The sequence below is a fragment of the Anarrhichthys ocellatus genome, unplaced genomic scaffold, assembly GCF_004355925.1.
Source record: "Anarrhichthys ocellatus isolate YVR2014 unplaced genomic scaffold, GSC_Weel_1.0 scaffold95, whole genome shotgun sequence".
NCBI classification, from domain to species: Eukaryota; Metazoa; Chordata; class Actinopteri; order Perciformes; family Anarhichadidae; genus Anarrhichthys; species Anarrhichthys ocellatus.
The window spans coordinates 815,397-837,416 of record NW_022280125.1 but is presented as its reverse complement, the minus strand read 5'-3'; the positions used below and the strand labels follow the sequence as shown (position 1 = coordinate 837,416).

The 22,020-nt window shown below is 45.0% G+C and overlaps 1 protein-coding gene across 5 annotated transcripts in view; it reads right to left on the bottom strand.

Annotated features, from left to right (window-relative positions):
• Positions 1-22,020, bottom strand: part of tln1 (talin 1) — a 93,122-nt gene that overhangs the window by 44,982 nt on the left and 26,120 nt on the right. For 4 of the 5 annotated variants that reach the window (XM_031875782.1, XM_031875785.1, XM_031875784.1 and 1 more), the window contains 22 exons: positions 17,377-17,474; positions 16,464-16,593; positions 16,170-16,322; positions 15,659-15,801; positions 13,392-13,519; positions 13,192-13,252; positions 12,713-12,817; positions 9,593-9,748; positions 8,310-8,411; positions 7,759-7,835; positions 6,672-6,852; positions 5,970-6,083; positions 5,750-5,858; positions 4,785-4,993; positions 4,595-4,693; positions 4,109-4,171; positions 2,967-3,134; positions 2,553-2,847; positions 2,143-2,309; positions 1,900-2,028; positions 841-954; positions 520-633 (listed from right to left, as the gene is read on the bottom strand). In XM_031875782.1, the coding sequence (XP_031731642.1) occupies positions 520-633; positions 841-954; positions 1,900-2,028; positions 2,143-2,309; positions 2,553-2,847; positions 2,967-3,134; positions 4,109-4,171; positions 4,595-4,693; positions 4,785-4,993; positions 5,750-5,858; positions 5,970-6,083; positions 6,672-6,852; positions 7,759-7,835; positions 8,310-8,411; positions 9,593-9,748; positions 12,713-12,817; positions 13,192-13,252; positions 13,392-13,519; positions 15,659-15,801; positions 16,170-16,322; positions 16,464-16,593; positions 17,377-17,474 (2,915 nt within the window). The remainder of the gene's footprint in view (positions 1-519; positions 634-840; positions 955-1,899; positions 2,029-2,142; positions 2,310-2,552; positions 2,848-2,966; positions 3,135-4,108; positions 4,172-4,594; positions 4,694-4,784; positions 4,994-5,749; positions 5,859-5,969; positions 6,084-6,671; positions 6,853-7,758; positions 7,836-8,309; positions 8,412-9,592; positions 9,749-12,712; positions 12,818-13,191; positions 13,253-13,391; positions 13,520-15,658; positions 15,802-16,169; positions 16,323-16,463; positions 16,594-17,376; positions 17,475-22,020) is intronic. The other variant, XM_031875786.1, reaches the window with a different exon arrangement.

The window sequence follows — 22,020 nt, the reverse complement described above, 5'->3', positions numbered from 1 at the left end:
CAATAACTAAAGCTCCACTAGAATGACCGCTTCATGGTTGTGTGCCTCCAAGCAGTCAGGCTGCAGTTAACATCCATGTCGGTGCAAAATGTCATCACTTCATGGGGATTCCTAGTGAAGGTCACAGTGACCTGTGACCACCAAATCAGTTCAACCTTGAGTCCAGGTAGACGCTTGTGCCAAATAAGAGGAAATGTGATGAAGGCGTTTGTGAGACACCACGAGAATAGGATGCACGTGAGGTCACAGTGAGCTTGACCTTTGACCACCAACATCTTATCAGTTCATCCTCGAGTCCACTTACGGACAGACGATCTAAGGACATAATGCCACCGGCCATGGCCGTGGCCAGTGCGGAGGCATTCAAAAAGATGTTGGTGGGTGTATTTATCACTGCTGTACCACCATTACTGTTCTGCTCTGGTAGAAGTCTATGGCCCTGTTACTGTACTGATGTACGGCTATTGTGAAAAACCCTAGATGCGTTTCCCTGGTTCACTGAGTGAGTGTGACGGTCACCTGCAGGAAGTTCTGGCTGGCACTGATGAGGGCCAGCTGAGCGCTGGGGCTGTCGGGCTGAGACTGGCTGCCTCGGACTCCCTGAACCAGCTGAGGGATCTGCTCTGCCACCACCTGATGTCACACACACACACACACACACACACACACACTTAGATACTCACCTGCTGTGAAAGCACATGCCCTAGGAACTCAGAATGTCATTCAATCAATGTATTGTAATCATGTAGAATATGAAGAAGAAGGATGCAATAAAAGATATGAAAAGATAAAACACAGAGTGGGAGGACTAAAAAATGAAAAAGAGACAAGCGTGTTTACCTTGCAGCTCTGGACGAGCTGCTGCTGGGCGGCCTGGTTCCTGTTGGAGGAGGCGGCGTGCTGGGCAGCAGCTATGGTCTGAGTGGCAGCTGCTGCGGCTTGTTTGGCTGCATTCTGATAGGAAACAGGAAACAGACATGTGTCAACTTAAGGCCCCTGTATATGACCATCAACAAATATCATTTAGAGTTGGATAACTGAATAAAGTAGCTGGAACTACATTAGCAGCTAATATCAGCCGGTTATCACTTTAAATTACCCTTTAAATCCACAGAAACAGTAGCCAAATGTCAAGTTTGACATACCTGAATATAACAAGAGCAACAACTTCCAGCAGCTACTAATAACAGAGCATAGTATTGTAGACGTAATACTCTTCTTATGCAGCATTATCAGATATTGTCTTTAAACTACATTCACTTTTAGCACTTCATCACCTTCCTAAAATAATGGCTTACGTCATTTTTTGACAAAAATTATTTTGCTGCCTAAATCATCTCCTCATGATGCTGGCCACCTCTGGTAAAATCGCCTAGATCCTCAGTTGAACAGATCATGTGATTCTACCCCTGATGGCCAATGTCAAAAGTGTGACTTAGGCTGTTTTATTTTGCCCAAGTCAAAAGACCTGAAAAAATGAGTTGGACCATTATTTTAGGAAGGTGACGTCTTGCAAGCTAACACATGGCTGAAGCAGCCACTTGATCCCTTACATGGATGCTTGGTAAGCTTGTAGCTTGTGTCATTAGGTGAAGCGCTCACAGAGACATAGAATATAAATGTCACACATAGCACATGGCACAGGCCTACCAAGAGAACATCATACAAGTTAAAGCTACATCGAGGAACTTTCATTTTGTGTAGATTCTGGCGGTCCCTGTGGACAAAAGTGGTAGTGTCTTTAGAAAACCTCTCATTTTACTGTCCCGATGAGGACCTGTTAAAACAGCTTCCACTGGTCAATCCAATCATTCTGAGCAGGCAGCATTAAACACAATCAGGGGTTGTCAATGTCGCTCAGACTGCAGTACTTATTTGCTCCGCCTCCTTCCTTTTTACCTCGAGCTTGTTGACCAGACGTTTCTTGATGGCGTTCTGAGCGGCAGCGTTGGTGGCCATGCGGAGACCTTCAGCAGCCTCTCGCAATTTCTGCTGCTGCTCCTCACTGTCGGGGTTTGCCGCTGCCCCCTGGGGTGAAACACACACAGATCACACACATTCATCCAACAGGCTAATGGAAATGAGGACGTCTGGTCATTGTGTTAAGGGCAGACATGATGAAAGAGAGAGACAAAGGTGGACCTTAGCGGCCTCCACCATCTTAGCGGTGGCATCAGCCAGCAGCTTGGCAGCTGACAGCAGCTTGCGTGAGTTCTCCAGGTCTGTCTCTCCCTCTGCGTCCATCTTGATGGCGTTGACCAGATCAGACGTGGCCTGGGCAAGGATACGAGCCTGACGGACCATCTCACCTGGTGGGTTAAATGAGAGTTTGCATATTGCTATTGGCTCCTGAGAATATGATGTAGTTTAATAGTGAGGGTATTGAGGAATAAATCCTCTCACAGACATTGAGCAGCGACAGCTGGACCATCAAAACAACAGATGTCACAGTGTGTTAATCTGAAGCAAATGTAGGAGGGATGGACAGATGGATGGCACCATTTGGATGCCCAGCGGTGTGATGTGAGCCCTGTGGTCCTGACTTCACCTACCAGCGTCTCCCATCGAGCTGAAGATGTTCTCGGTGACATCCAGAATCCTGTCGGTGGCTTCTCCGTGGCGTCCGATAGGATGGCCTCCGCTGGCATACTGTTTGATGTGTTGGAGCAGCTCATTGAGGGCCTGAGTGACACCCGTGGCGGCCACGCCCACCTGTTTCAGGAGGCCCTCGTCATTGGTGGCCCCCTGTGACGCATCTACACAGCCCTCTACTGACTTGGCCACCAGCTTTCCAGCCTCAATCAGCTGCTCCTGGCACACTGGAGAGCTGATGGTTGGTGCCACCACCTTGACGAGTGATAAGATAGAAGAATAAAAACAGCTTAGGGTGCATTCACATACAACAGCTTCCAGACGGTGAATGCTACAGCCACTGAGTAGGTATATTTCTCAGGTGGACTACTCACCCTGGTGCAGGCCACCAGCTGAGATGTGGACAGAGCACACTGAGTGGCTGCAGCTATGACCCGGTTCTGCTGGGTCGAGTCCTCCGTCCTCTGAGCCACGTTCTTAGCTTTAAGCACCAGAGCCGCTGCGGCATTAGCCACAGCCTTAGCCAGATGCATCAGCATGTCCTGCCAGCAGCAAACACACACACACACGCACACGCACACACACAAGTTAGCATCACTTAGCACTGACCACTCATTACTCATAGGTGAAGGAGGGACAGTTATTTATGAAAATGTAAAGATTTGAATGCTTTGAATTACATAGATTATCAATGAAATTATTCACAAAACATGATTGAAATGTGAAATGATTAATAAATCTTCAAAACTTGCTATCAAACTAAGGAAGGTTGAGTCATTCAAACGTGATTAGGCTTTATCTCTTCAATGCTGCCTCCAGGTTCCACATTGGTTATTTCATATGATTGTCACAAAAGGAGCGTCCATCACAGTGTGCCAATGAGCCACAAAATTTAAATATTAATAACAAAGCTATGAGTCAAGTTCCTTAACTTTGTTTATTGTGCGTTTTGTCTCTTTTTTTGGTAAATGAATTACACTCAAAATAGGAGTGTAGGGAGGAAAGGAAAGAGTCTGTAACCATAACTGTGTGTATATTCAATGACTAAAGACGATACTATCATATGTTTATTATTAACGTGATGGAAATATTTCATTTTGAAATATAAGAGTTATCGTTAACAGTATATTGTTACACCCCTACTTCCAGCGAAATAAAAAAGCCCACTAAGACCAACACATGTCGCTGCAGCCTCATATCAGTTTGAGCTGAAGACGTAGTCGTAACGTGGTCATGTCAGGGACATGACAGCACTCCTCGTCCTTTAGCTTGAGAACACACACACACACAGGTTTTAAAACTACAAAGGAGGAACTAGAGGAGGATTAAAGATAAGCTATGACCCTGTCCCCACCGTACCAACTGTCACTGAGAGTCATCTCAGAGCTATTTGGGTTTGAAATCAACAAGGATTGACAAAGTGGATTATGATTCTGTTTGACTGGATTACATGCTACTAGATTGTTTTGATTGGCCTTTTAGAATGAAGTATTTGTCTTAAGGACACATTTGTTACCAGCATTTGACAATGAGAGGAGACTCTCCATCTGGCAGCCCTGAAAGATCCTTTACCTAGAAACTGTCAAATATAGACATGAAACAGAGGATACAGTTTTATAACACAACCAAAGACACCGGTCCTAATGGAGAACGGTATGTAGCGCATTATTAGGAGCCTGTTTTTAAAGGTTCATTTTAAATTGAGCCTCATGGTGCCAAATGTGGCACTTTAACAGCCATTTGAAAAGAAGGAAAATACTGGCATTTTGGAATAGGCTCAACATTGAATGGCAAAGTGAACATTCAAATAAAGTTCATTTTATTCATTGAAATCCCTTTTCTTCAAGATGAAGTATAAATCTGGAGTAGTTATAGTTTTCCTCCACTACTGGGAGAAAACAAGGTCCAGTAACAATACACAGCATCTAAACTCCACATAGACTACACAGCAAGAATGAAGAGGCACTTAAAAGTACATGAATCAAAGTTGAGGAGGACCCACCTGGAACTGTGGATCCGTGTCCGTCTCTCCTATGTGAGAAAGCAGCTCTCCGCTGGCCGTGCCAACGTTTCCTGCAGCCTGCAGCAGGATCTGACGAGGCTAGAAGCAAAAGATATTATGGACACAAAGTCAAACAACGAAGGGTAAAAGCATGTTATATCTCCATGTCCCTTGTCGTTTGGCGGTGTACCTCTGTGTTCGCAGGCTGGGCGGTCTTCAGCATGTCGGAGACGGCACAGGCCAGGTTCTTGGCGGCACCCAACAGCTGCTGCCCATTTGCTCCTTCGTCCTCCATGAGTGCCGCCAGCAGTTTCACTCCCTTTGACATTTCTGTCAGGTTGGAGGAGATTGTGGTCACAGCACAGCCCACCGCTGTGTAGTCCGTCTCTGCTGGGTCACCTGAGGACAGATAGATAGATACAGAACTGTATGAACTCCCAGAGGGAAAACGAGTTTGGTCAAGGAACTCATTTCGACAGTGTTCAGGAGGTGATGTTTTTTTAGAGCAGAACTCTATATGCATATTTGTTGAAGTGCCCTGAATGAAAGTCAACTCTCCCTGAAATAAAAGTGGAAAACTGAAAAGGTTTTTCATATTAAATATGCCTTCCAATGTTATGTGCTTCACTGACCAGAAATGTCTTATTACTGAATAACAACATATTCTGTGGAATGACATATTTTTTGTTATGAAGCCCTTATACAGTCTGATTATAATACCTCTGTTTAGCTCGGACAAATAGGCTCCTTACACTTTCAGCACTGGGTCATCCATATCTAGTCATTTTAACAACTACATCAAGATTTTTTTCTTGAGCATAAAAGTCTTTTAATTGTCCCTTCTCTGTTATTGAGTAAAATATTATTATTTACGTTATCCCCTCTTTTCAAGCTGCGTTAAAAGTCTGGAGGAGACTTGCTACTCATTCAGACCGGAAAGCCTTGTACCATTCGGAAGAAAAAACATCCAGGTCAGGAGACTTATGTGCTTTTAACAGATTGCAGTATTTAACTCTGATTCTGTATTTTGATCTTCCGACAGGGTTAGGTACGTTTCAGTTCATTGTTCATCTTCCAAATGTGAAAAAGGGGGGGGGGGGGGTCCATACATACTGGCAGCAATAAGGAAGGTTTGGTGAATTACAGTGTTTCTACCTGCAGTGAGGTTGACCATGGAGGCGGTGCCTGCTGTGATGGCATCCACCTGGGAGTGGATCTCATGTTTGGACTCATCCATCTTGTTTTTGCGCCAGGCTTGGGATGCCTTGAACAAAGAAAAAAAGTCCTCTGGTCACAAAAATCTAGATCTCATACTCTATTATTAGCACTCAAACCAATCCAATTAGACCAAGAACAAAGGAAGGTTCAATCTTACAGCATCTGTTCCCAGTGGAGGCAGGGTATCAAAGTCATCCAGAGAGGCCTGGGCAGCCTGCACAGCCTGCATACTGCAGTTGATGGTTCCAGTCAGGGCCTGCTGTGCTGAAGTCTGTGGACACACAAATCCACCCGTGTTAGTGCATCTCTCAATACGTTCTAATTTCTCTACGCTGTCTGTGGCTCTCAGCTCCGAGCCAGTGTTAGTTTGGCTCTGCACATGAGATTTGTTTCCAATAAGAAAAATATAATATAGAATATAAAGTATCGATAGAATATCACCAGACTCCTCTTTAAGACTTGAAACTATAGAAATAGATTTGTTTCAGAGCTCACTTTATCCTTCTGAAGATTCATTTCAGGCTCGAAATGTGGACTTTTTCCCCAGCTCATAACTTTCATCCTTTTCCCATTCAGACCCAACCCTCCTCTATGCCATCAGTATGTTATATATCATCAGGGAACTATTCCTTGAAAAAAGTAAAAATAATAAATGTATTATGTATTGTGCATTATCCTTAAATAACATATTGAAAAAAATGATTTTATTTGTTGTTAAATCCTTTTCAACTATTCAAAAAAGTCCAAATTTCATCCACTATGATTCCCTTATGTACTTATATTGTGTTATTACCAATACAGAACAGATGCAGTTATATTGTTATTCTGCCACTTAAAACCTTTAGGATATTTCTTTTACCAATGGAGGCATGTGTCCTCGGTGCATCTGTCCACTGGTGATGTGCTGCTTGGCCTGAGGCATGGAGCCCATCTGGAAGCTCTCTGGACCTCCAGCTCCTGAGCGCATGATGGCTGGCAGGGCCACTGAGCCTGTCTCCACCTTGCCCACCTTGTTGAACTGCTGCTGCAGCACTGTGGACCTGGAGAGAAAGAAAAGAAAAGGACAACTCACTTCAATGTTAAAGGGTTTCCTCCAGGAGAATTGGGTAGCAGAGGTAGTTGCTCAAGCACTGTGAGCACATACTAACAGCCCGATCAGTGTATAAGCATTTTGTCTCCCTGGGTTATAACAACTAGACAGTATATGCATATGAATATGGTAAATGGTAAATGGACTATACTTGTACAGTGCTTTTCTAGTCTTTCGACCACTCAAAGCGCTTTAACACTACATGTCATCATTCACCCATTCACACACTGATGACAGGGGCTACCTGTGTCATGGTTGGGTTTTGCTATGTGTGTGTGTGTGTGTCTCTCCTGATCATGCTCATTCTCTCCACCTGTGCAAAATCACCTGCCCACTCACCTGCCCGCAATCCGCTCATCACCCCTCACATACTTATACTCCCTTGCTTGCCCTGTTCCAGTGCCGGATTATCAATTGTTCTTTTTCCCTCCCCGTGGACTCGTCTCATCTCCAGTGGTTACCCCTCGTGTTGACTCTCTGACTCCCACGGTTTGTGCCTTTGCCTTTTGTGACCAAGCCCCTTTTGTGACTTTGCTTTTTATTTTCAGTTTGGATTTTTCACGCTCCCGGTTGGAGTTGTTTTTGGTTTCTGTTTTTGACTGCTTAAATGCCCAGTAAAGAGCATTGCATTTCACCTCACCTTGTGTCCTGTGTCTAAGTCTGCGCCTGAGTCTCTGCTCCAATCCTAAACCCACACGGTAAACCGTGAACCGTCACAACCTGCCCATCAGACTATCTAACATTCACACACTGTAGGCACAGCTACGGGAGCAATGTTTATGTGTACAACTACTGAAAACATACAATATCTGTAAATGATAACAATCATAGCTTGCTGGATCAGAAGCACACATACTTTTTAGGTGACACAGAGTCTTCCAGCATGGTGGATTCTTCATCTCCCTCCAGGCCAAAGTGGTCTTTGCTCTTTTTCTGTTGAAAGACAGTAAAGACTCCAGTGAACCATACAAAATGCCATTTTAAAGGACTCCTGATTCATGAAAGGTTGGACAGGCAGACTAATAAACCTGTATGTTACATCTGAGACACCGGGCAGGTTTCATCTCTTATAACACAACAATAAACAATGTAACCTCCATATCTGGAGATCAAAAACACTCACTAAACAGTCATTGATATTCTTCATCACTGAATATAAACCTGTGTGAAATGGATCAGAAGACAGAATAGGATTATAGATTTTCAATATATTCTAGATATAAAAAAAACAAGAGAACAAAAGTTGAGCAATTTCCATTCACAACAAAGCTCCTAGATGCCCTTTTACGTAATATTTTTCGAACAATTAAGGAATCCAACTTTAGCAGACAAATGAAGAGAGTAAAGTCAATTTAGTAACCCTCAACTAAAACATGTTACCATTGTTCAGTTTATGCTGACTGTTACCTTTTTAAGGATGATGTCGATGTAACCGGCAATAAGCTGAGCTATCTGCTCTCCCTCAGTGGTCTGCACAGAGTAGTAACCATCCTGGTAGTCTCCAAAGTCCTAAAAGCAGAAAAAGGACAACATGGGATGAAATGGTATTAAAAGTGTCCTTGTTTCCCTCATTTGCATGTTTGTCCTCTCATGAAAGACGGCAGGAACAGATGCAAAGAAAAGTTCGAGAGAGGAGAGAGGAATTGAGGAAATGCATTTTTAAAGAAAGAGGATGTGATTTCCACCTGGATTAAAGGTGGAGTCTGTGATTCTGGAGAAAAAGTGTTGACACCCAAACAAACCCCTCCAGATGTACCATCCCTCTCGCTCCCCCTGCCTTTCACTTCATACATCCATGGCCTTTCCCCCGTCCTGTGCACGAGCTCCAACGCCCCTGTTGCTGATTGGCTGGAATAGTGTTAGTTTCCCATTTTCAGAGCCAGGGCTGTGTATGAACACCGGCATTTTTTCCAGCGCACACACAGAACTGACAGATGGAGGCCGAGAGCAGATATTTACAGAATTTTTGAAAAAAATTGTTTAGATATAATCGCTGACTGCACCTTTAAGGGCAAGTACATTTTGTCAACTTTGGCACAAACTATTGCGGTAAAGCAGTCTGGAATATCAATCTGTCAAATCATCCATTTTCTAAGCTGATTCTTCTGAGGGTTGGGAGCTGACTGGTAAGAGATTCTATATCTTTCAACGACAATCCTTCAATCCTTGAGACATTTGAATCAGTTTTCTAAATAGTCTTCACACAGCTGTGAACATGTAGGTCGGAGTTCCTAACCAAGCAAGATTTCTGACGTTGAACTATTCTTCAAGCAAAGAGATTCAAGGCTTACATCAACTTGCACATGGGATTTGAAACAAAGTAGTACTGTGATGGAGTGCATTTTGATAACAACACCACAACATGCTACAGCTACAAAACAAATGTAAGGATTTTTTAAAATGGTATTTGCTCTCTAAGCACCTGCATGACCACACAATGTCGAGCCCTTCAGTTGACGTTATGACGGGATCATATGCAGCCACAGCGAGCGTATCACGCCTCGGTACAAACTGAGTCCAGAAACGCTGCGAGGGAAACTCGCATTTCAGCTGCTCAAATCCATCATGTCATGTTCTCACACTCCACAAACTGTGTTAGCATAGGTGAGGGCTGGAAAGTGAACTGAGAAGTAAACTCGTGAAGCACCTGACGTTCCAGCAGCTTTAGACTCGACGACGTGTGAACTCACCAGGGTGAAGCTCTTGGGAGAGGCGGCCCAGCGTTTGATGTTGGTCAGGTTCCACTCCTGGATCACCTCCTTGGTCTTCTCGTCCACCCTCATCACGCACTCCTTGGTGATACCCAGCAGACGAGGCACCAGTTTGTTCTTGCCCTTCATTTTCTCCTGCAGCATGTTCAAGGAAACAGTTAGAATGTCCTTACTGGAAATAAACCAGCAATGTTAATATATTTGATTTTCTGATACAAACATTTTGCTGCATGTCTACAAAACACACCCTGTAAACCTCAAATCTGATTATCCATGAACTGTAACTTCATCAGTGGAGCTGAACAGTTTTAGGTTCCTGGGAATCACAGAGAACCTGACATGATCATTTATGCTTTTCTAGTCGCCAATCTAATAATAATAATAATAATGTTACATTGTAAACAACCATCGCCATGGTCGCGAATGCTAAAACTCGGGCATGGGAGGAGTTCGGGGAGGCCATGGAGAAGGACTTTCGGTTGGCCTCAAGGAGGTTCTGGCAAACCATCCGACGGCTCAGGAAGGGAAAGCAGGGCTTACCCCAGGCTGTTCTCAGCAGGGGGGGGGGGGAACTGCTAACCCGGACAGAGGACATCGTCGGGCGGTGGAAAGAGCACTTTGAGGAACTCCTAATCCCGACCAACATGTCCTCTGCAGAGGAGGCAGCGCCTGAGGACCTAGGAGGAGGCTCACTCATATCCCTGGCAGAGGTCGCTGAGGTAGTCAAAAAGCTCCTTGGTGGCAAGGCGCCGGGGGTGGATGAGATCCGCCCTGAGATGCTGAAGGCGCTGGACATGGTTGGGCTGTCCTGGATGACACGCCTCTTCAATGTCGCATGGGGGTCGGGATCAGTGCCCATGGAATGGCAGACCGGGGTGGTGGTTCCCATCTTCAAAAAGGGGGACCGGAGAGTGTGCTCGAATTACCGGGGTATCACACTACTCAGCCTCCCGGGGAAGGCTTATGCCAGGGTGCTGGAAAGGAGGCTCCGACCGCTTGTCGAACCTCAGATTCAAGAGGAGCAGTGCGGATTCCGTCCCGGCCGTGGAACAGTGGACCAGCTCTTTACCCTCGCAAGACTACTGGAGGGGTTCTGGGAGTTTGCCCAACCAGTCTACATGTGCTTTGTGGACTTGGAGAAGGCTTTCGACCAGGTCCCTCGGGGGGTCTTGTGGGGGGTGCTGCGGGAGTATGGGGTGCCGGACCCGCTACAACGGGCGATCCGGTCTCTGTACGACTGCAGTAGGAGCTGTGTCCGCATTCTCGGCAATAAGTCAGACACGTTCCCGGTGGGTGTTGGCCTCCGCCAGGGCTGCCCTTTGTCACCGGTCCTGTTCGTGATTTTCATGGACAGGATATCTAGGCGCAGCCTGGGGGCGGAGAACGTCAGTCTCGGGGGTCTCGGGATCGCTTCTCTGCTATTTGCAGATGATGTGGTCCTGTTAGCCTCCTCGGATCATGACCTCCAGCATTCACTGGGGCGGTTTGCAGCCGAGTGTGAAGCGGCGGGGATGAGAGTTAGCACCTCCAAATCTGAGGCCATGGTTCTCTGCCGGAAACCGGTGGATTGCTCCCTTCAGGTGGGGACGGAGTGCCTACCTCAAGCGAAGGAGTTCAAGTATCTCGGGGTCTTGTTCACGAGTGAGGGTAAGATGGAGCGGGAGATCGGCAGACGGATCGGTGCAGCTGCAGCAGTAAAGCAGGCGCTGCACCAGACCGTCTTGGTGAAGAGGGAGCTGAGCCGGAAGGCAAAGCTCTCAATTTACCACTCGGTCTACGTTCCTACCCTCACCTATGGTCACGAACTCTGGGTCATGACCGAAAGGACAAGGTCGCGGCTACAAGCGGCCGAAATGAGTTTCCTCCGTAGGGTGGCCGGGCTCAGCCTTAGAGATAGGGTAAGGAGCTCGGTCATCAGGAGGGAGCTTGGAGTAGAGCCGCTACTCCTTCGCGTCGAAAGGAGTCAGCTGAGGTGGTTCGGGCATCTAATTAGGATGCCTCCTGGACGCCTCCCACTGGAGGTTTTCCAGGCACGTCCAACTGGGAAGAGACCCCGGGGAAGACCCAGAACACGCTGGAGAGATTACATCTCCCAGCTGGCCTGGGAACGCCTCGGGATCCCCCAGAATGAGCTGGAACATGTTGCCGGTGAGAGGGAGGCCTGGGTCGGCCTGCTTGACCTGCTGCCACCGCGACCCGACCCCGGATAAGCGGTGGAAAATGGATGGATGGATGGATGTAAACAACCAATAAGTGTTTAAATTAACAGGAGGAGAACTCTGCTCCATTACATTACGATGCCTTCAGGCTCTGTTCGGTGAAAATGAGTACTGGGTGAAGGTAAATTATAACGTTATCGTGATGTGTTCACATGTAATCTTGTAAAATGTAGTGTTGGTGATAAACTTGAATAAATCCAGTTGTTGAAGGAGACGTTTTCACAACAACATCAATAGATATTAGAGCTGTTAACACTCGCTCCAAGCAGATTATACATCATTAAAACTACTACTAATTTATTTTAATCAATAAAAATACAATCTTTCCTTATCCTTTGAATTGTGTGTTTTTATGAAGAAGAGAATACACTATAAATGACTATAACAAAGTAAAAGTATAACATTTAGAGTTTTTGATGGTTTACAGACTTCAGAGTGATTGAAATAATTTGTTTTGATGGTGGCAAAAAATAAAAAGTCTGGCTCCTTGTAGACCAGCTGCTATGATCAAACAACATAGAGATCTGTATCTGACAATATGAATCATCAATGATTTGCAATTAGTATCAGCGGCAAAAAAAAAAACATGATCAGAGATCTCTGAAAGTTATATTTACTCCTTTTTTCTTTTGTGCTGCTCTCATCTGTCACTCTGATCCGTGATACGATTCAAACCTTAAGTTTTACTTTTCGTTGCAGGACTAGATCCTATTGAGCAACATAAGCGTCTCTTTCCCCATGTTAAAAAAACTCTACCTCTATAAACTGTATCAATTTCTACACATAACATGCTGTGATGTCGACCGCTTCTAAGTTCAAGCAGCGACGACCTGTTTCCACTTCTTTGATGTGAGACGTCGAGTGGCAGCTTTCTTCTCACCTTGACCAGAAAGAATGACACTCCGTAGGTTTTTAGAGACCTGGCCAGCTTCACGTAGCTGACTTTGGCCTCGATCTCGGTCATGTTCTGACAGTTTTTGTGTGCCTGCAGAGACGAGAGACACAATCAGAGGAGCAGATTGACTCAGTGTAGCATTAAAGGCAAACCCAAATACAAGTCATCTCTCTTAGATTTGTGGCATCTCATGATTAATGGACGTCTGATGCTGCTTCCTTTTTGAGCTGTCCTGCATAAAACAGCATTTCCTGTTTTCAATAAGACTGTTACATTTTTGCTAAATATAAGTCTAAGATAGAGCTTTGCAATACCTCCCCCAAATCTCAAAGCATCCTCTCTACTGACCTTTTGAAACTCAACAATGTGAGTTTTAGTTTCAACATTGTAAGCTAAATCAGAGTGTATGTTCAAGCTTTAACACTAAACGATGATGAGAACACCCACATGTAATCTCCTCTTACCTGGAAGATCTTTTTCTCCCCTTTGTGCTTGATGTACTCTTTGGGCAGGAACTCCTTTAAACTGAAGGGGAAAGAGTTCAACTAGGATCCAACAAGCCTTGGGACCATTTCAAGAAGCCCACTCAAAACAGAAATGTCAAATGATAATGGATGTAACAAAAAGAAAACAGTGAACATGTGAATAAGAAGGGAGCACTCACTCTAAGAATCCAGGCTTGTGTTTGGTCTCGTTGTGGTCACCGAACTGAATCTGACACTGATAGCCAGCAAACTCACAGGCCTTATCAAAGGAGACTGGATGAGATCCATTCAGAATGTCATCACGGGCCTGTCCACACACACACACACACACACACACACACACACACACACACACACACGTCAGGATGTCATCAAACAACAATCAGGAACAACTGAAAACTACTTGTATGAGAAAAACATCAGTTTCAGAAACAACTTCAACTAGTACAACCATCGAGCTGTGGAGAATATTTGATTGTGATTGGTTGGGGGGAGTGCATGGTTTTCAGATGTCAGTGCAGTATCCTCAGTAGCACAGCTGTTCCGACACCAACACCAGTGTCAGAAATGCCTCCGATACAAGCTAAAATCCTGGATCAAGGTATTGTGAGTACGTCTATGCACTGAACTGATATCAGGTTCTCATACCATTCATCAGCTGGTTTACACTACACAAGAACAACACAAAATCGATGATGGAAGTAGCTGAGGCCTGAGCCATCTCAATTCTTTCTCATCTCTGTTGAGAGTTGCACATGCTCGGTAGCTATCGGGCCGGTGCTAGCAGAGAGTGTAACGTTAGCCCGAGCTAACAAAATGTCAGTAATATATTTTTACAGTCAAGATGCTCAAACTAGATAATAAAAGAAAAGCTCTATGAGCCAGGCCATACACCAATGATAGTCATCGTATCACATTCCTACTGGGTTAGGAGTATACAGCTGTCGAACAATAACAATAATAGAAAGGCCTGTATAGTATATGTATGTGTTTTTAACAAATTCAAGTCCAGGTATGGAATGTCTGTCAGGAAGAAAAAATGGCGCGTTAAGACTCATGTGAGTCTGCTGGTTTCAGCTGGAGCTTGGTTAAGGCGCTTCCTATTTAAGTCACACTTATCCTACATATGAATAAACAGGCACACATACAAAAGTAAGTAGGTTAATGTTGAGTGTGAGAACATTGTGTTGTGTTAGATACATAATACGTATTTTTCTTTCTAAGGAGCATTACAGCTGAATTCCATTCATTCCTGTATTCAGTAATGTTGCTTCCGATAGGGTTAGAAACAGACAAAAGAGTGACATCTTTGTTTAATTGAGCAGCATTTCCATTTCCATCTTCGTCAGGCATCGTCCAATCACCATCACAGCCTGTATGATATGTTTGGATTTGTTGGAGGAACACTTTGTCCCCTATGTGGGAGGAGTCCACACTGTTGTCCAGCTCTACTCTGATTGGTCCACTTTGAGATTTGACAGGATATTTTGTCTGTTTTTTGCCCTCAGTTTACTTTTTCATCCAGCACCTGTAGAAGTTTTTACCCTACACTGTCATTGTGACTAGGTCAATGGTCCTCCCTGCCTGGTTCTTCCGCCTTGAACAGTCTGTTAACCTGCTCATAAAGTTGTGTTACATATGCCCCCACAGATATTGTTGAAGGAAAAAGTTATATTTATCCTTTAAATATACTGCAGGGACAGCGGAGCACTTTCTCCAAAAGACTGATCCAGCTCCGCTGTCACAAGGAAAGATACAGGAGAACATTCCTGCCCTCTGCAATAACACTTTACAATAAATCACCTCTGGCCAGATCATCCTCCACATAACTACACACTGCTACACTGTTGTTTGCTGGGGTTGACTTTTGCACTACTGTTTTTCACCTAGTTAGTTAATTTAACACTTCTATTTCATTGTATATACTGTGCATTTTTGTTTTATCTTATATATTCTATATTCTGATACTTAATCTGTCCTACTCCGTTATTCTATTGTATATATTGTGCATTTTTTAATACTTATTATTTTTGGTTACTCTGCTACTTTGCTTCTTGGTGTGTCTTGCTGCTGTAACATACAAATTTTCCCCTGGGGATGAATAAAGTACATATCTATCTATCTATCTATCTATCTATCTATCTATCTATCTAAATGGTATCCTATAATTATCAGCTTGTATTTGATGAAAAAGTACTGAAGGAAAAGTACTTCGTATACATTATCCACCTCTCAAATAAGGACTTTCTAAAATGGGAGATTTGAATAATAGAATAAATTGTGAATGCAGAATTGAACCTGGCAATTGTCATATTTCAAACACAAGGAGCCCTCATTCATTCAAAAATCCTTTGATGAGGAAGGAGGAGGAGGAAAAGGAAAGGGATTGCTGACCGACTGGCAAGCTTCAGAGAGATTTACAAAGGCTATCAAGTAGTTTGTGCACCTGTACGTAGAGCAGGTTGAGCTGGACGGGGTCTCTGGAGTCCACGTTCTGGTCCGAGTAGAAGAACTTCCTCCTCAGCAGCAACATCTCTGTCTCCTCTACACCCTGTTCCCTCAACGTCCTGCCGTGGTCCAACCAGTTCACTGAGGAAAACACAAACTGACTAAGGAACAGCAAGGACTCGCTGGTCCCTGGACCCTTTTCTAGAAACCTGGTTTATATAATGTTACAGGGGATGTTTGATTGATATATTAATATATCCTCTGGTCTATTATTTATGTTGCCAACTCACACTGTACAGAGGCCAAGCAAAAAGGAAGAGATCTATTAGCCAGCTGTGTGTCACAGGAGGCGACTAGTCAAGTTGTCAACACAATATTAAGAATACATTCACATCCTCACGCCCAACAAACCCGTGTCATCCAACACAAACGGGAGTGAAACCACATCACTGTTGGTCAGTCTCTACTACAGGCCATGAGGTGAGAGTGGGGGCTGGTGTTGGTCTTACACTCATCATCTGTGTGGAGCTTCTGCTTCAGCTTCTCCATCTTCTTGTCGTCTCTCAGCAGAGTCTTGTCTCTTTTCAGGGTGCCCATGGTCTCCTCCTTCTTCTCCTCGCCAATGTCTCTCACCAGCGAGTACTCGTCATAGTTTGTAATGCCTGTTGAACAAACGGGTTACCGCATTTAGAATTTCACCCTGCAGTCCAAGCACACGTTGAGGACTGAATTAAACACAGGCATTAACCTGCAGTGACAGTATTTGTCCAGGTGACGTGTGAGAGGTGCATGGCAGAGCTGACCTATTCTAGCACAGATGGTCATGAGCATGTCACTGACGATCTTGGAGTCGTCCACCATGACGGTCTTCACCGTGCCGTCCAGCATGCGGATCTTCAGAGGCCTCTGCTTCTTCTTATACTCCAGAGTGTCCTGACAGACAGAAGAGACAGGTCAGGAGTTCTGTGTTACCAGATGTCAAAAGCCTGATGTATTAGCCACAACACTCTGAAACAAACCAAGACTGACTTTGACATCGGAGTGTCTATTTACACCCGGGTGAGAATAGTCACACGGCAACTATTCAACAATTTACTCGTTGCTAAGCTAGGTTGAAGGCCAGTCACAAGTCACATTAAATCGAAGAACGCTTGGGGTGATTTGCTGGGAGCAAAACCACACAAATAGTCTTTTATTCTAGAGGTGGGAACAAAAAGGATGGATAGCAGGTATCGTTTGACTGAAGAAGTTTGGAAATGACTTGGTACTGCGATACCCAGCCTAATCACCACTCCATCTCATCCGTATTCCACTTCAATAAGCTCTTTTGCACTGCTTCACATACTGAGAAGCTCACGCAGTCCATTCACAACACATGTCATCAGCTTTATTATTATCATTCATTATAATTAATTTCATTACAGATGAAATGGACCTCCAGACCTCCAGGACCCCAGATCTCCAGGACCCCAGACCTATACAAAATACCCAGGGGAGGCAGTATAACCCGGCCTTGATGTTACCTTTGATCCATACTGTTTATTAGAGGGTCCTGTCTATTTAGTAACAAACCCTGTAGTTGTTGGGGTCCCCACAGACAGGAAGGTAGTTTGTACTGACAGTGAGCACATTTTGCCATCCTTCCATTGGTTCTCTGTATGGGAGGCTGCTGTGTGCTAAAAGTGAAGCATTTGAGTAGTGTGTAGAGTGACTCACCCCATTCCTCAACATGTAGTAGTCCAGGGCCTTTCCTGCCTCCAGCCAGATGCCTTTCTTTGGGTCTTCATCAGACAGAAACAGCCCATAGTCATTGGCTGCAGAAGGAAACAGAAACACTGTGTGAGTCACTGGATGTGTGCTTCTTGGCTTACATGCACATGTAGATATTAGGCCACTAGTGAGCTATTAGTACTATTATTATTACTACTATTATTATTGAAGTACTTGTGCTGAATGTAACTTTTAGAACAGTGCACTAGCTTCCCTGTCCATGTTACGTCAGTGGTTCTGTTTCAACACATACATCTGCTCCAAACATTTCAGGTCACACTGTTCTAAATGCAAACACTTGTCTGTTGAGTGTAAGACAGAAGAACTGAACCACGTCATATGTTGCAGAGTAGAAACAAGCTGTTGAATTTGTGAAAGTCACAGATACTGGCTCTGACTCTTTGTCTTTCTAAATGTACAATGACGTGGAGAGCTGCTGTTCAAACGGCTTATGTAATGAGACATAACTCTGCATGCTCACCAGCTGATGCATCTATGGACAGAGAGCTGTTCTCCTCTGCAGAGCCAGTAATCGACTAGACAAAGGCAGCACAATCTGCTTTGAGACATTGGGTACATCCCAAGTCTCTTAATTGTCATTTCCTCGCTCCTCGATCCTCGCTTGAACCGGAAGTTGTTCTGCGCCGCCATATTGACGGCCGTCCCAAAGCTCTTATTTAGCTCTGAGGAGAGAGGATCGAGGAGAGAGGAGGGATCTCCGAGGAGCCATGAGCGAGGACCCACGAGAACAGACTTCCAGGAAGTCTTTCAACGGCTGACACGCCCCCTCATTGTTCATCAGTCATGTGATTGGACGCTGCAGCTGATCGGACTGATGAGATTTTTTTCAACATGTAAACAGTGAAGACGGATCACAGAATAAACTCAAGATTTATATTTGATTCGTTTATGATTCAACATCTGGTTTAAATAAATGTTCATTGTAGACTGAACAACAAAAGGACCACAAACAACTTTCTTCATTTATTAGAAAGATTTGTGTTTTCATGATCTGAACTTTTATTATGGAAACAATTAAAGTCAGAGGGAACTGGAGAGACGAAACACATACATATACAGTAGAGAGAGAGAGAGAGAGAGAGAGAGAGAGAGAGAGAGAGAGAGCTGGAGAGACAAAACACTTTTTACATCATTTATCATCATTTCATTCAGTCACGTGAGGCTGTTCATTCCTGATTGTCGGGTTTGATGAGTTTTATCATTTAAGAGAAACAATAAACATATTCTGGGTTATTTAATAATGACGCCATAATCTGAATTTCAAAACGTACAGATGCAAATAATTCATAAATAAGACGATCGCATTCCGCCGGTAGAAATGGTTCCTGTGCTTATAAACAGAACACAGGACACAGTTTGTTAACAGACTACAGAGAGAAACACCTCTACAGTGGTGATTACTGTGTGTCTTTAGTATTATTAGTTACTATTATTAAGTACAGTGATCATGTGAACACACACAAACTTATCAAAAGTCTCTCCAGCTGTTAAAGCCGACTGACAGCTGATCCCGCTGTGGTCATCAGCTCCGTCATCAGAAACAGACGTCGCTTCACGTGACGCAACTGAGGAAAGAACGTCTCATGTCTCTTAAAACATATCTCCTGTTCCTCTCTCCTCGCATGGTTTCCTCCATGCATCCCTGGTGGGAGGGACTAAGACGCAAGGAAAGGACCCAAGTGAGGGAAACAGGGATGCAATTAAGAGACTTGGGATGTACCCATTGTCTCCTGCCTTCCACTCTGTGGACCGAGGGTTGCAGTGTAGCAGTTCACACTCAAATGTTTTGCTAATTAAATACCAAACTTTTTCAACGTAGTCGCTTTTCTAAAGCTCAGGTGTGAAAACGTTGAAGTGAAGACGAATGCAGAAAGTGGTCGAGCTATTTGGGTTGTTAGCTAAGGCTAATTAGCAGCTAAGCTAAAGCTCAGTAGCAGCAAGATGCCTCCCTTCTCCACAGACGACTACCACAAACTCCTGCAGAAGATTGCAGTCTTGGAAACAAAAATCCACCAACTATAAGTGAACGTGGAGGTAAATGGACTGTGTGGGAATGATACCACTTTACCATGGACTCAAAACATTGGACAAACGCAAGCGAAGACACAGCTAACTAGCACCATCAGGCCTACCAAGAAACAGGATGGCTGTGTAGCACATTATGAATCTTCAAATGGTAGTCCTCCCTGGAACTCTCTCGGTGCAAAGACAAAGAGGAAATCATACCCTCAGGATGTGGGAGGACGACCAACAGGCAGAGCCCAGCGCCCTGAGATTTGTGATGCGACTGGCTGGCCTGCACTACCATACAGGCAGAACTCCAGCCAACTCAGCCAGACAAAGCCAAGGACCGGTGAAAAAAGTAAAACCAGCAAAAAACCTCCACACCAAGCCTACAACTTCAAAACAGATTTGCTCCATTGTCGCAGGATCCTAAATCTCCATCTGATGACCTGGATAAGCAGCTATCTTCTCAAAGCAGGGTAAGAACTGAGAGTAAAGCACCTTTTTCACTTTAAAGCCATTGATGCCTGTGTTTTATCTTGTATATTTATTTAATGTCTTGTTTTAAATCAGAAATGTCTTGTCTTAATGTTTTTATACATTTTTTACCTGTTGCTGCTGTACTGACTGATGAGTCGCCAACTTAATTTCATTGTATGTTTTTACAATGACAATAAGCATCCTTATCCTTATCCTTATTCTGACCTGGTTGTACAGGATCCTGTCCTCACTTCTGAAGGAGGAGGCCTACAGAAGTGGGGACAGGATCCTGTACAACCAGGTCAGAAACACATTGACGAGGGAGATCAAGGTAGCTAAGAGGAGCTACACTGAAAAGCTGGAGAAAAGGTTTTCAGCCAACGACCCCTCGTCAGTTTGGAGAGGCCTGGAAGTACTCACGAACTACAGGAGACCATCCCCCCCCACTGAGGCCAATCACCGACTGGCTGATGACCTGAATGTTTCTATTGCAGGTTTGATAAGCCCACTTTCACACCCCCCCACCATCAAACAACCACCTACACCCCCTGCCTCCTTCTCACCTCTTCCAACCGACCCCCCACCGGCACTGAGGTTCTGCGAGGAGGATGTGAGTCGGCTCTTCCACAGACAGAAGATCAGGAAGGCACCAGGCCCAGACGGTGTGTCACCCTCCTGCCTGAAAGTCTGTGCTGACCAGCTGGCCCCCATCTTCACACAGATCTTCAACCAATCACTGGAGCTCTGTGAAGTACCCTCCTGCTTCAAATGCTCCACGATCATCCCGGTCCCCAAGAAATCCTCCATCACAGGATTGAATGACTACAGGCCCGTCGCGCTGACGTCTGTGGTCATGAAATCCTTTGAGAAACTGGTGTTGACCCATCTGAAGGACATCACAGGGCCCCTGCTGGACCCCCTGTAGTTTGCCTACCGTGCGAACAGGTCGGTGGATGATGCAGTCAGTATGGGACTGCACTACATGCTGCAACACCTCGACTCCCCAGGGTCATATGCAAGGGTTCTGTTTGTGGACTTCAGCTCAGCGTTCAACACCATCATCCCAGCAATACTCCAACCCAAACTCTCCCAGCTCACTGTGCCAGCCTCCAGCTGCCAGTGGATCACTAACTTCCTGACTGACAGGACGCAGCAGGTGAGGCTGGGAAAAATCACATCTAGCACCCGGACTATCAGCACTGGCGCCCCCCAGGGTTGTGTGCTCTCCCCACTGCTCTTCTCCCTGTACACCAACGACTGCACCTCAGAGGACCCAACGGTCAAGCTCCTGAAGTTCGCAGACGACACAACGGTCATCGGCCTGATCAGGGACGGTGATGAGTCTGCGTACAGACGGGAGGTTGAACAGCTGGTCCTCTGGTGTAGTCAGAACAACCTGGAGCTAAACAAGCTCAAAACTGTGGAGATGACAGTGGACTTCAGGAGGAGCCCCCCAACACTGCCCCCCCTCACCATACACAACAACACTGTGTCTGCTGTGGAGACCTTCAAGTTTCTGGGATCCACAATCTCCCAGGACCTGAAGTGGGCCTCCAACATCAACACCATCCAGAAAAAGGCACAGCAGAGGTTGTACTTCCTGCGCCAGCTCAGGAAGTTCAACCTACCTCAGGAGCTGCTGATCCTGTTTTACTCAGCCATCATCCAGTCTGTTCTCTGTTCCTCTATCACTGTGTGGTTCGGATCAGCCACCAAACAGGACAGGAACAGACTGCAACAGATTGTCAGGTCTGCAGAGAGGATCATTGGTTCCAGCCTGCCCTCCATCCTGGACTTGTTCACCTCCAGAGTCAGGAAACGGGCTGGAAAGATCTCTGCAGACCCCTCACACCCTGGACACAAGCTGTTCCAACTCCTCCCCTCTGGTAGGCGCTACAGGGCTCTGTACGCCAAGACCACCAGACACAGGAACAGCTTCTTTCCACTGGCCATCACTCTCATGAACAATAAATAAGTTATACTGCACTGTTACCACCACTTATAATTCATGCCATTGTCTATAGGTTTATGTTCACACACATACATACATATACATACATACTTACATATGCATATATATATATA